Source organism: Peromyscus californicus, unplaced genomic scaffold (assembly GCF_007827085.1).
Source record: "Peromyscus californicus insignis strain IS unplaced genomic scaffold, ASM782708v3 Scaffold_9__1_contigs__length_137607984, whole genome shotgun sequence".
Lineage (NCBI taxonomy): Eukaryota > Metazoa > Chordata > Mammalia > Rodentia > Cricetidae > Peromyscus > Peromyscus californicus.
The window spans coordinates 78,960,690-78,974,613 of record NW_026294617.1 but is presented as its reverse complement, the minus strand read 5'-3'; the positions used below and the strand labels follow the sequence as shown (position 1 = coordinate 78,974,613).

Genomic DNA, 13,924 nt, shown 5'->3' with positions numbered 1-13,924 from the left:
AGACTTCTGCGGTGTTAATTAGAGATGGTTCCAAAGGCTTGGGATGGGGCGGGAGGGGGGCAGAGCTGAGCTCCACTGTTCAGTCTTAAGAACCTGATTTGCATTCTCCCCCACTGGAGAACCATCCCCTCTTCAGCAGTGTGCCAGCAAGGAGGGTAATTATTTTTTCTTTAAAAGGACTGTTAATCTGCTAAGTGCTTAGAAGAAATTCGAATTCTGTGCTGTCTCTAGGACATCCTGTTTAGATCTATGGAATTTATAACATGGCTATTGCCCATGTCTGTCCAGGATTATTCCAGAAGTGTAAGTGGTGGAGCATTGGTGTCAGAGAGACTTGTGTGGTTTTCTTGGTTTAATAGGAAAATGCATCAAGTGCTTAGCATAGTAGCTGGTGGTTATATGCTTGGTACATTCCTTGGTGGTAGTGGTGATGATTTAGTAGTCCTTGAGGGTCTTCTCCACCAAGTCGTTAGCCAGTTGGGATGTAGGAGTATGTGTTTGGGCACCAGGGATTCCAGCAGGGAGGAACTGGGAGTGTGTATCCTGGAAGTAGCATTCCCAGGAGGTGCTGGGGCACAGGGGTTGAACTAAGCACACCCAGCCCTTCCTACTGTGCTCACAGATCTGGATTTTTATTTCCCTCTCTGAGAGGAGTAGATGAGGAGGAAGAGAGTCGAAGGCATAGGTGTTCCATTTGAACCATCGTATTGCTCTGAAATGGCTAATGCTGACTTCTGTCGTGATAATAATTCTGCTTAGGCTCTGCAGAGCAATTCCCCCACCACAGGACTGTATTTGTAGCCACCTCTGTTTAAGTATTAGAGAATCTTTATTAGACAAATGACCGTGCTAACTCTTTGACAGTAGGCTGTGCGTTTGGCTCCTCTGAAGTACCTGTCCGCTGCAAGATCCACAGACGGAGAATGTTTCTCTAACTGGTGCCTCCCATCCTTTCCTCTCATGAGCCATACTGAGAGTACAGTTCGAAAAGGGGTGCTAGAACATGCCCCTGTGGAACACAGTGGGGGGATCAGAGCTTCTCAGCTATCGCTCTAGGCTCCTGGGAAGGAGCAGGCAGTGAGAAAGCCTTGGTATCCCAGGGGTGGAAAGAACTTGTCCAGGTAGGTTGGGTTGGGAGCCAGGCCATGTAGAGATAAAGTCTCCCCTGTAGTTCTGCTCAAACTCTATGCAAACATTCTCTAACTTAGCTCGCCTGGTTTTCAGTCTTGTTTGTTGTTTAAAATGCATAGAGAAATAATACTAATCCCGTAATGTTGTTGTAAAGATTAATCAAAATAACAAGGAAAGTATTGTGTTCTGCTGCCTGGGATCTATCTAGAAGGCCTTCAATAAATGCTAGTTGTCACCATTATTATTACTGTAGAATGAGGATGAGGTTATATTCCTTCTCTATAGAATTGTTAGAGTAAATGAAAGACATCTGTATACCTTGCTGACACACTGTAAGGAAAGTGGGCAGCTCGTGAAAACAATAGACACAAAATACTTGAGTCTGTAACTTAGCCTGTGATTCTCAAGGTGTTTCATTGTTTTGAAAGTTACAACAAAGAAATGTAACGATCCTTGTTTCCAGTAGAATCTTTCTTCTGAGGAGGGTCACCTGGGAGTCTACAGCTTTGGAGACAGTGTTTGTGTGAGCAGGTGTGGACCTGGTACCCAGATTATAAAGCGGGTCCCTGTTTTCACATGCTGCTGGCATTCGGCTTGGAGTGACTCCGTGTTCTGTAAAAGAGCTGATAGCGTGGGTTGTTGTTTGTTTTCAGCTTTTCAAAACAAATTTACAAACATTCACAGTAGAAGAAATAATCACCAGCTTTAACTATAAGTATCTTGCTCATCTGATTTCAGCTCTCTTTCCTCCCTTGGAGACACACCCACTCATACACATACACATACACACACACACACACACACACACACACACACACACACACACACACACATACACACATACACATACACATTTTCTCTCTCTCTTACACTTTCTTTTTTATCTGCATGAGCATAAACCGTACCTGAGATGCCATATCTTTTCTTTTTTGGACAGGATCTCTTTCCTTCTATAGCCTACACTGGCCTTGAACTCAGCACCCTCCTGCCTCTGCCTCTCACGTGCTGGAAGTACAGGCGTGTACTACCACACACAGCCTCCAGATACCACTTTACTACTAAATACTTCAGGATGTATCTTATCTGATGAGCATTCTTCAAACATAACTCTCCTTGCATTCTTTAGCTGATTTCTTGATGAAATCAGGAAGAATGTAGCAGTAATCAGTGGTGAAATACCATGCCAAAAATGAGCATTTTTATGCAAAATATTGAATTTAGTCCAATTCAGCCAGTATGCTAATATCTTTGATGTAGAAGGCGCTTTATGCATAGCATGTGCAGATGGATGCTCTGGGTACTCCATAGCCTTGGAAGGAGTCCTGTAAGGTTCCATGAGATATACATACAAATAACAGAAGTTCAAGGCAGTCTTCTAGCAAAATCTCCAGAGAGTGAGGAACCTGGCAGGTGGGAGGATCTCTGCTGAACACTTTCTGAATGAGAAGTGGGGATATGGGATGATGTGCCGAGTGAGATCAGAGGAGGCATTCTGTGTTGCCAAGGTGAGGCCACAAAGAAGGGGTGATGTACCAGAGGCCTACAGAAAGACACAACCTCCACAAACCGTGTTTAAAATTGTGAAACAGAATAAAAGGACACCTTCTGCACATGCACAAAACAGAACGAAACAGGAACCCACACCCTGGCTCCTGTCACTCTTGACTCCTGATGTCATAGGCAGCATCCTGTCTTCTCTGAGAGTGTTCATCTGATATTGACTCACAAAGCTGGTAGACGGCTCAAACTAACCTGCACTTTGTCGTGTCACAAGCCAAGAACCCACGAGTCTGTGCATTCAATCTGAGGCTGTTTGTGGCGGAGGTGGGGCTCAGGCTAGCGTCAACGGGAGTAGGAGAGCAGCCACCCACGCCACACTTTCCTGTCCTGCCAATGAGATTCTTATAACCGGATGTGAGTGCTCTACAGCCTTACTGTCTTGTGCCCCCCTCCCCATCTCCGGGAATCACAGGAGGGTGACAGATCCCTTTCAGGGTGGAGAGTGGAGTAGAGCGGGAGAATCTGTTCAGCTGTTTCCTCAACAGCACGCGGAGCAGGTGCCCCAGGTGATGAGGTCGAGGGTGTAGCAGGGAAGGCAGCAGAAATGAGGAGCACCGGAGTGCTGAGAGACTGGAGGGAGGCAGTGTTGGCGTTAGGTGGGGTTCAAATGGTGAAGGTCTTGAATGCAGGCTAGGGCACATGCTCTGAGCCAAGCAGGTGTGAGGAGGCCTGGGAGGTCTGGCTGTGACTTGGCAAGTCTATCAGTGTAGAGGGCCACAGTGAGGGCGGTGGTCCCCGTGATTTCACTCTTAACTGCCACGTTAGGCTTGGAGTGGGAAGAGCGGGAGGGACACTGAGGAGGCTGACTCTCTTGGGGTGTGGAGGCAGGAGGAAGAGGGAGAGTGGGAGGTGGAACACTGCACCCACCCCGGGGCGGCCAGGAGAAAGGGCAGTGGAGATCTGGGGAGGGGGAGCTGGCTGTGCTGCTTTGGAGTGGGTTCCAGCTGTGTCCTCCCCCGTGTGCACACTGGTGAGGGAAGATGAGGGCTGAGGTGGGTTTCATTGTGGCCTGGCTGCACTTGGGATGCTGCGGAGCCCCAGTCAGTGTGCCTGGCACAGCTCCGCACCTGTGTTGGGTTGTGACGTCTATACAACACTGAGTGAGTGAGTTTGGGGGAGAGCCAGGGAGGGAAGGAGAAGAGGGTAGGGGAGAGGTACCCGGTGGAGCTCTTTCCCGCTGACCACTAAAAGGTCAGTTAGTCATGTTTCCACTTCTTAATCTTCTTTTTAATTTAACTGACTGACCAACTAAAGTTATATACACATATTATACATATGTGTTATGTCTGTGTCTCTGTGCGTATGTGGTTTTGGTTTTGGTACTTTGGTTTTGTCTTTACTTTTGAAGCAGGGCCTCACCATTGACCTCTGGCTGGCCTGGTACTCACAGTGATTCTCCTTTGCTTTGGGAGTGCTGGGATTAAAGATCTTCACCACCACATCTGGCTTAGCATTGTATATATTTATGGTGTATACCATGATACTTGATACGTGTTTGCAGGGTGAAATGGCTGAATTAAGCTAATTAATGTGTCTGTTACCAATGATTATGCTGACTCTTTGTGTGGTAAGAACATTTAAAATCCATTCTCTTAGCAGTTCTCAAGTACCTATAGACAGTCACATGTTGTAATGAGCTTTCTGGATTACCTTCTGTCCAACAGAAGTTTGACAGCCTTTGACAAACCCCTGCCCCTTCCCTGCCCCTTCCCTGCCCCAGCCTCTGAGAACTACCCTTTTATTCTTTGATGCTATGAGTTGGACGTTTTTAGGTCTATGAGGCATTTGTCTTTCTGTGTCTTTCTTTTTTTGATTAACACAATCTCTATTGGGTTCATCCACGTCATTGCTGAGGACAGGATTCCCTCTGTTTTAAAAGCCGCAAAGTACTGTCGTGTGTGCGTGTCTCCTACACTGCCTTTCTCTGTTCCTCTGTTGACACTCAGGTGGACTCCCTCTCCTGGCTACTGTGGAGGGTGCTGTGATGAGCATCCCCTGTCATTCCTCATCATTTTAACAGCCTTTCGAAAGGGGTCACTTGGGAAGAAAGCGCCTGTGGGTGGAAGTAAACCATGAAAGACAGGAAGGTTTATTATTAAAAAGTACATGATCTGGGAACAGAAGACCTGAGGGGAGCGGCAGGACAGCGCACTTCCTCCGGTCAGCCGGGCCAGGGTTCAGGCCCGTGGGAAGCCGTCCTCTGGTCACATCCCCTGTGGCAGTAATTGGCAATGCCATGGGCAGCACAGCCTTCGGTGTCCTGAAAATTGTCCTGTTGAGTGGTAGAGCTTAGAAACTGTAAAGTTTGGGGGAGAGCAGCTTGGGCTCCAGAGAGATGCTGGTCTTGAAAGGTAGGAAGGATACAGCCCTGGGACTAGAGCTCCCACCCGTGAGCCATGTGAGGAAGTCACTGGACTTTGAAAGGTGTTCCTTCAGGGTATGAAATGGGAACTGTGAGCAGTAAAGAGTGTATGTGTGTGCTCGTGTATGTTGGTGTGTACTCCAGGAACCAGGCTAAGCACCTTTTTGTTATTTTATTATTTGTGTTGGGGGGAGGGTACAGGCACAATCATGCCACAGCTGATGTGTGGAGGTCAGAGAACAACCGTCCTTTCCACCTTGTTGAGGAGGCTCTCCTGCTGTTTCTGCCATGATGTGTGCTCCAGACTAGCAGGCCTGTGAGCCTCCAGGTAATTCTCCTGTCTGTGCCTTCCATCTTGCCATGTAAGTGCTGGGATTTCAAATGAGTACCACCAGCCTCTTTGCATTGCTTCTAGAGATTGAACTCAGGTTGTTCAGTCTCGCACAACTAGTGTTTTTACTTGCCAAGCCATCTCTCTGCCCCTCTTAGGGATATTTCTAATCCTTATCCTTGTGGTGATGCTAGGCGGTATAGTTATAGTCATTGTCTGCATCATTACAGATGAGGCATCAGAGAGCTTAAGAAATGTGTTCAAGATTGCAGGTCAGTGGCTGAAGCAGGGTCAGCGCCCGGTCCGCCTGCTGACCCCTGGTGCTTCACAACTGCAGACCATCTTCGTTGCTCTCCATGGCCTCAGGAAGTAGTGTCCAGGTTGATGCTATTGCATCAGAAAGTGTTACCCAGACCATACTCCAAGGAGACAGAGTTCTGTAAAGGGCTGCCACACAAAGTTGAGAGCAGTGTCTAGGGTAGCTGGCTCCAAGCTTCCTCCACACTTGCCAAGAATCTCATGCCCCTTGCTAGCCTTCCTTCTTCCTCCTGTCCCCTCCACATCACCCGAGCTTCTCCAGTCGCCACACACTCCTGCCACTGTGGTGCCCCAGTGTGTGGGGTGCTCTGAAGCTTCAATGTCACCAGCGGTGACACTTTTCCTCTAAGCTCCCTTGTGCTCTCTCGTATGGCAGTTGCCCACTCCGCAGCGACTCCACTGTTCGAGTGTCTCATCCTCAAGCTTCAGATATATTGCCTTGTGCACCGCAGGCACCCAGCGGATTTGCTCATTTCACGCTAAGGTTTCTAGAAAACGGTGTGCCACCTTGCTGTGTGCACAGCCAGGTCAACTCTGTCATTTCCACGTGGGATGAACTTGTTCTGTTCTGCTTTTCAGTCTGAACCACATTTGGGCATAACAGAAGGGTCTAAAGCCTTGAATGTGGGGAGCTGAGGGTCTCGCGTGTCCTCTGCATATGGCAGCTTTCACAAGTTCCTGGGAGGTTTACCCCGCCATCACTTGCTACTGGGAAAGCTTATGACGTGTTACCCCCCTTCGGGGAGGTGGGAAGACAATCTCAGAGCCCACCCACCCCCTGCACTGCTGCCCCCACACACAGTGAAGTGAGGCAGCCTGGTCCTCTCTACCACTGATGTCCTAGCAACCTACGGTACCTGCTTACACAGCATCCACACCACAGCAGGATTGCTCACACAGCCCCTCAGGGCCCCTGTGGGTTTACTTCAATGGTGGAGCCTAGTCGAACACACAATTAAATGCTTGTGAAGATGACATTTGAGAGAATTAAGATTTTGAGTTCTTTCCATTTCCTAGCCCTGTTAATCATTCTCGGAGAAGTCATGATGTTATAAATTTCATTAGAAGTGTAAATCACAAAAGAACAGTTCCTTGACCTCAGCAGTTTATAATCCATGTGAGTCATAAATAAAAGCAGCAAGAAATAAAACAAAATTGCTAAAGGTGATGGAGATAAAGAGAGCACTGGAAAGTGGAAGGCTCCGTTTAAGTTGAGTGATTTTTTTTTTTTTTCTCATCGAAGGCAAAGCGCTTGGAGGGGAAAAAAATGTAGACATTCTAATAACCTTACCATCAACCCAGGGGATATATCTTGAGTTCTTACTGTGTTCCAGGGATGAGACTTCCAAGCAGAGAGTAGTTGCAGAGTGGCCAACTGGTGTAGGAAAGCATATGGGAGTTCAGAGAAAGAGCGCCATCCCCAGGGACACTGAGGCTTGCAGAACATCCCAAACACTGTTGTACCCCAAGGGCATCCGCCTGTGTGGTGGTTGAAAAGCCTGTGGAGGGGGAGTGGGGAGAAAGGCAGGCTTACCAAGGTTCTAATACAGGTTCCTTAAGGAGGCAAGTGTGGAGGAGGCCTGCAGCCGGTGACGGTACAAACACGGAAACACGGTAGGGAAGTGGTGGTGATGTTGGGCAGACTTACCAGGGCCGGGTTCACTGTGAGGTGGTTTCACGGTTGGCAGAGTTACAGGGTGAGTTATTTGTGGCAGGGAGAAGAATGTCCTTTTGGGGAGTCTAAGCTCGGGGGTGTTGGCTGACTGAATACAGATTCAGTGGAAAATAGCAAATGAGGATAAGAATATGTATGAGGATAGGGACCTGGGGGCCTTGCATTTGGGGCACAGCCAGGAGTGGTCAGAACCTGAGTCCTCGTGGGCCTCAGACTGTGGGTTGTTCTCTAGGGTGGAACTTGGCATTACTCTTCCTGTGGCAGCGTCGGAGGTCTGTGGGCTTGCATGGCATCCCAGAGACAGTCTTGATAGAATGTGGACACTAAGTTTCTGAGATCCTTCCCAAAGACTCCAACTGCCCGGAGCACCTGTTAGTTTCCTTCATTCTGTGCAAAAGTGGGGCTTCTGACCCAGGACATCGGGCTTCTCTGGCCGTGGGCATTTTCTTTCTATTTTTAGTCTTATTTTTTTTTTTTAATGTGTATGAGTATTTTGCCTGTATGTATGTCTGTGCACCACATGTGTACCATGTCCTCAGAGGCTATAAGAGGGGATTGGGTCCCCTGGAACTGGAGTTACAGATGGTTGTAATTGCAGTATGGGTTTTGGGAATTGACCCCAGGTCCTCTGCAAGAGCAGCAAGTGTTCTTAACCTCCAAATCATCTCTCCAGCCACCTTGGCAGTTTCCTTAAGGCAGATCTAGAAAGAAGTGATTTACAAGCATTGAGAAACACTCTTTTTTTTTTTTTTTGGTTTTTCGAGACAGGGTTTCTCTGTGTAGCTTTGCGCCTTTTCCTGGAACTCATTTGGTAGCCCAGGCTGGCCTCGAACTCACAGAGATCCGCCTGGCTCTGCCTCCCGAGTGCTGGGATTAAAGGCGTGCGCCACCACCGCCCGGCCCGAGAAACACTCTTAAAGGATCTTTGCTGCCCAATACAAAGACGTGATTTCTATCCCAGAAGCTGGCAGGATGGACAGTTTGTCAGAATGTGAGCGGTCCTAGCTCGTTCCTTTGGCCGCTTCTTACATTGCTGTGTGTTTTTTCTCTCTCTCTCCTTCAGAGCCAGAATACCAGGTCTACTTGAATGCGTCTAAGGTCCCTGGATTTTCGGATGACCCCACAGAACTGCAATGCAGGGTGGTGGACATGAAGCGCGTGGAGGCTGGCGTCCGACTTACCGTGTCATGGTACTACCGAATGAACCGTCGCAGTGACGATGTGGTGGCCAGTGAGCTTCTTGCAGTCATGGACGGGGACTGGACTCTGAGATACGGAGAGAGGAGCAAGCAGCGGGCCCGGGGTGGAGAGTTTATTTTTTCTAAGGAGCACACAGACACATTCAGTTTCCGGATCCAAAGGACCACAGAGGAAGACAAGGGCAATTATTACTGTGTTGTGTCTGCCTGGACCAGGCAGAGAAACAGCACCTGGGTAAAAAGTAAGGACGTCTTCTCCAAGCCTGTCAACATATTCTGGGCCTCAGAAGGTAGGAACTTCAGGCTGGTCGTGGTTCAGTTTTGTTTAGTTTCTTACTCCATCTGCCTGGGTCTGTTTCAGTTACCACCCCTCCCCCCACTCACTCTGGAAACCCATGTGATGCTCTAGGGAGCTGTGGTCACCCCACGACCCTCTTTAGACTCACTGCCACTTCTCCTGTGTCCCCAAGCTAAGACCCTGTCAGGAGCAAAGCTTTGCATCTCCTGAACTCCATTGTTTCTTTTTCTTTCCAGTCACCAGCCTCCCCTCTGAAAACAGTTGTCCCAGGAACCCTCCTAAGTGGTAGTGTTTTCTTCCCACATTCCTTCAAGAGGAGTCAGGTACCCTCCTTGTTCCTCAGGGCAGTTTCTACCATTTCCCTTTGAGCCCCAGAAGTCCCTTGTGCATCTCTTTGCCCAGGGCCAGACCTCTTCCTCCTCCCTCTTCCTCTTCTCCACTCCCGTCAAGAACTGCATTGACTCCTGGGTCTTCTGCTCATTTGCCGGAGATGCCAGCCTGGCTTTCACGGCCACTCTGTTACTGCTCCTGGCTGGCTGGCTTTGTTGAAGTCATCCTGGGAGCTTTCAAAAAGAAAAGATCCCGGTAGAAATTGTTTGAATTGGTCCGAGGTATGTGTGGTCTGGACACTGGTATTGAATCGTCTAGAGTAGCCACTGTGGAGAACCCTGGCAGAGACAAGGCTTTCATTCTCAGTCCCCTGTCTCCGTCTCTCTAAGTGTCACATCCTCTGTCCTTTCCGGTCCTTCACTCCTGATTCTGGACATCAGACCGGCTCACTTCTGGTAGCTGAAACCCAGCCCCTCCATAGCTGAAGCTTCTCATGCCTGGTTCTCTCTGCACACAGTCTTTCTGGATTATTCCCTGTAGTGCTTCTGTGCTGGTGATCCTGCCGTCTGCCATGGTCTTTCCTCTCACTGGGGCTTCACTTCTCTCTCACCAGGAAGTCCAGCATGTACCTGTAGTGCTCCCTGATGTGTGTCCAGGGCCAAGGGGTAAGGAGAATTAGATGATCACCGACTGATGTCTAGCCTCAGTTCCCAGTCAGTCATGCCCCTCCTTGGCATCCTTAACTCTCACGCCACTGGCTTGGTCTACCCTATATTCTGCTTACAGCACAGCCCGATTCAAAGCCAGCTTGGCTGTCTCCTTGGCTGCGTGTGCAGAGCTAGATGCAGTCGAAGGAAAAAAAATTCCAACAGTGGTCTGGTCTCTCTTGAAATCTCCAATCCCTTCTGTCACATGGGCTCTCAACATGGAGAGCCATTCTGGTTCCCTTCATGTGTTTACTTCCCCACTCTCCTAAGTGCTAATTGCATGCCACCTGCTCTCTCTGCAAACATCCTCCCCCAGCCTGCATCAGCTTCTGGACTTGCCTCTCCACCCCCTATAAAAAGACAGTCAAAGGAGAACTTACATCTGCCATGTCCAGCATCGAACCTGTTCCTCACCCTTGTGTCTTCGCAAAGGTCAGCCCCCTCTCACAGCTCAGGCCCATGACCCTCTCTCTCATGTCTTCCATATTCTCTCTCCTCTGGTCCTTTCCCACCAGCCTGTTAACAGTGCTGTTAGGGACACTAATTTTGATCTATCTTCTTCCTCCATCTTTCTGTTTCATACAACCCTTGCCCACCACTCTGTCCTCATGTGGCGGCGGATTTGATTGAGCTATATTTAATATCTCTAGTTTCTCCTCCATTTCTCTTTGGTACCGACTTTCCGCTTCACAGCACATGTTAAGATCACCAGACATCAACGCACTGCAGACACCTGTCGTCAGTGTCCTTCCTGGACCGGGACGGTTTCTTCCGTCCGGAAATGCTTTGGCTTTTCCCATGGCTGGCGGGCTGCCTTCCCCAGACTTGCTTCCATCCTCACTGGTTGCTGCATCTCAGTTTTCTTTGCCGCTTCCTGTCCGTTCTCCCAGTTCCCATACAGGACACAGCATCAGGACATGGTCCCTGAGTTCCTGCTCACCTCCCTTCAAAGTGTCCTCACACTCCACAGAGCAGTGCCTGACGCCCAGTTCTGCATGTTTATCCCAGCATGCTCTAGAACTCTAGACTCTGTGATATGCTGCCTGCTTGCCTGGCAGGCGCCTCTCAGACTTGTGTCCGAAGTGGAACCCCTGGCCTCTGTAACCTACCTTCTTCCATCTTTAGTTGCCGACCTAAACCTTCGCCTCTAATTCCTCATTCGCTTTATTTTGTTTAATGTGCTGGGGATTGAACCTAGGTAGGACCTTACAGGTGTTGTGCAAGCTGGCCATACCTGGACCCCTTACTTCCCCTTTAGGGTTGTTGTTTGATGATTTGTGGCCTTTTTGTTGTTAGAGGTAAAGTCTCATGTATCTAGTCATCCCCAAACTCACCATGTAGTGAAAGGTGGCTTTGATCTCCTGACTCTCCTGTAACTACCTCCTAAGTGCTGGGATGACAGACACCACCATGCCCAGTTCTAACTCCTCATTCTTGGGACTGTTTGGAGTCTAACGGCTTCTCCTGCTTCACTCTTAATGAGCACTGCTAGCTCTCACTTGTATTTACATCAGCTGCCTCTTCTCTGGGCTCCTTGCAGCCACCCTTAACCACACCCTCAGCAGCTGGACAGTGGTGGCGCATGCCCTTAATCCCAGTGCTTGGGAGGCAGAAGCAGGCGAATCTCTGAGTTCAAGGCCAGCCTGGTCTACAGAGAGAGTTCCAGAACAGCCAGGCCTACACAGAGAAACTCTGTCTCAAAAGAAAAAAAAAAAAATCACACCCTTAGCATCCAATCAGATCATGAAAGTCTTCCACCCTGAACCTTCACAGGTTCCCTATCTCAGAGTCCCCTCAGTGGCCTTGAGTGACTGTCCAGCTTCTGCCACAGCTCTCCTCATTCCTCTGCCCTTCCCATGGCTCCCCTCCCACCTGACAAGCTCTGTAGCTCACCATTGCTGTCTCCTCTGCCTAGAAAGCTTTCCCACCTCCCTCAGGGGGCAGAAAAATGTCGCCTTCTTAGTGGGACCTTCCTGGGCCACTCTGTCCGTACGTAACCCTACTCCCTTCCCCATATCCAGTCCGTGACACTTTCTCTTTCTTGTCTGTTTTTCTTCTGTGGTTGTTCTTACGTTCTTACCACCTAAGCACGCTGTGTGTTTCATCTGCTCGTCTTCCTCCACTGGTACATGAAGGGAAGGGTTGCTGTACCTTTGGCTTACTGTCCCGTCACCAGAGCCTGTGATAGGTAGGAAGGCTGTCAGTAATTATGTCTGATTCATGAATGGAAGACCAAACTCACAGGAGAAGCAACGATGAGTATGGCCGGGTCAGTGGCCCCTCTGAAATCATCTCTCCCAAGACAGGATAGCACATACTGATAGGCTTGATGGGACGAATTGTTCCCCAAGTCCCAGCATAAAATTCTTAACTGGATAGATTTTTAGATTAATTTTTATATTAAAAGATTTTTTTTTAGAGCCGGGCTGTGGTGGCATACACCTTTGATCTCAGTACTCAGGAGGCAGAGGCAGGTAAATCTGACCTGAGTTTGAGGTCAGTCTACAGAGTAAATTCAAGGACAGCCAAGGCTACACAGAGAAACCCTGTCTTGAAAAAATAAAAACAAACAAACAAACAAAAAAACAAAATAAAACCAAGACCGAAAGTCTTTTAAAGGAATGGGCATGATTGATTTCATCTTTTAGTGGCTATTTGAGTACCTTCCACATGCCTGACTTTGTCCCAGTGTGACTGATGAGACCTCATGTGTACATGCTGAGGGATTAGTGTTTGACGGAGAAGCCAAAAGGACAGGCAGATCCACTGGTAGTGTGGCCGTAGACATCGGCGCAGAACCGTAAAACCACGTCTCTGAAGTGGAAGGTGGAAACCAGGTAGGAGTGTTCGTATCTGCAGATACATTTAGTGATAGAGGATCAGGCAGAGAAGAGCCATGCTGCCACACAGGCTAACACTCAGCAGAGAAAGCTGTGGTGTGGCTAGCCCAGCCTATCTTCCCTGGCTCGCTGAGTCTTGAGAGATTAACTCTCTGAGTTCTCTCCATGAAACATCTCAAGGATTTGAAATTCCTCCAGTCTACACTTTCCCTGTCCATTGCACCTCAGATCACTCCTGACTGCTGCTTCCCCTGTGGCCGTTTTCAGCCTTTTCACAGACACGTTATTTTCTTTTGGAGTTTCCGCATTTTCCTTAGTGTTATCGTGTGGCAAATTGCAAATAAATCCCTATTTCCTGGATGCTTTGATTTTTTTTTTTTTTAGATGCATATCCGTTTTAACCAAATCTGTTGGAAATGACCTCCCTCTGATTCTTCACTCTAGATTCTGTGCTCGTGGTAAAGGCACGACAGCCAAAGCCCTTCTTTGCTGCCGGGAATACATTTGAGATGACTTGCAAAGTGTCTTCCAAGAATATTAAGTCACCACGCTACTCTGTTCTCATCACGGCTGAGAAGCCTGTTGGGGACCTCTCCAGTCCCAATGAAACCAAGTACATCATCTCCCTGGACCAGGATTCCGTGGTGAAGCTGGAGAACTGGACCGACGCCTCGCGGGTGGATGGCGTCGTGCTAGAGAAGGTCCAAGAGGATGAGTTTCGATACCGAATGTACCAGACTCAGGTCTCTGATGCAGGGCTCTACCGCTGCGTGGTGACAGCCTGGTCTCCCATTGGGGGTAGCTTGTGGCGAGAAGCAGCGACTAGTCTCTCCAATCCAATTGAGATTGACTTCCAAACCTCAGGTGAGCGGAGAACTCCGTGAAGTCATGGATGGAGCTGGAAGACCAGCCTGATGTTTTAATCCAGGGTCCTTATTATTTGTTTATTTTTGTGTATGTGTGAGTGTGGTGTGTGTGGGGAGTATATGTGTGTGGTTTATGTACACATGTGTGCTTGGAAGGCAGAGGAGGATGTCAGGTGTCTTGCTCGCTCACTCTCTGCCTACTTCCCTTGAAACAGTTTCCCATTGAGCCTGGAGCTAGGCTGATGGCTAGAAAGCCAGGGATCATTCCGTTTCCCCACCACTAACAACACGCGTGCAGTGCTGGGGT

The 13,924-nt window shown here is 48.8% G+C and overlaps 1 protein-coding gene across 3 annotated transcripts in view; it reads left to right on the top strand.

Moving 5' to 3' along the window:
- The window catches only part of Ptgfrn (prostaglandin F2 receptor inhibitor), a 74,381-nt gene that overhangs the window by 44,813 nt on the left and 15,644 nt on the right, over window positions 1–13,924 (top strand). For all 3 annotated transcript variants that reach the window (XM_052730499.1, XM_052730497.1, XM_052730498.1), the window contains exons 5-6: window positions 8,441–8,866; window positions 13,196–13,615. In XM_052730499.1, coding sequence (XP_052586459.1) covers window positions 8,441–8,866; window positions 13,196–13,615 — 846 coding nt within the window. The remainder of the gene's footprint in view (window positions 1–8,440; window positions 8,867–13,195; window positions 13,616–13,924) is intronic.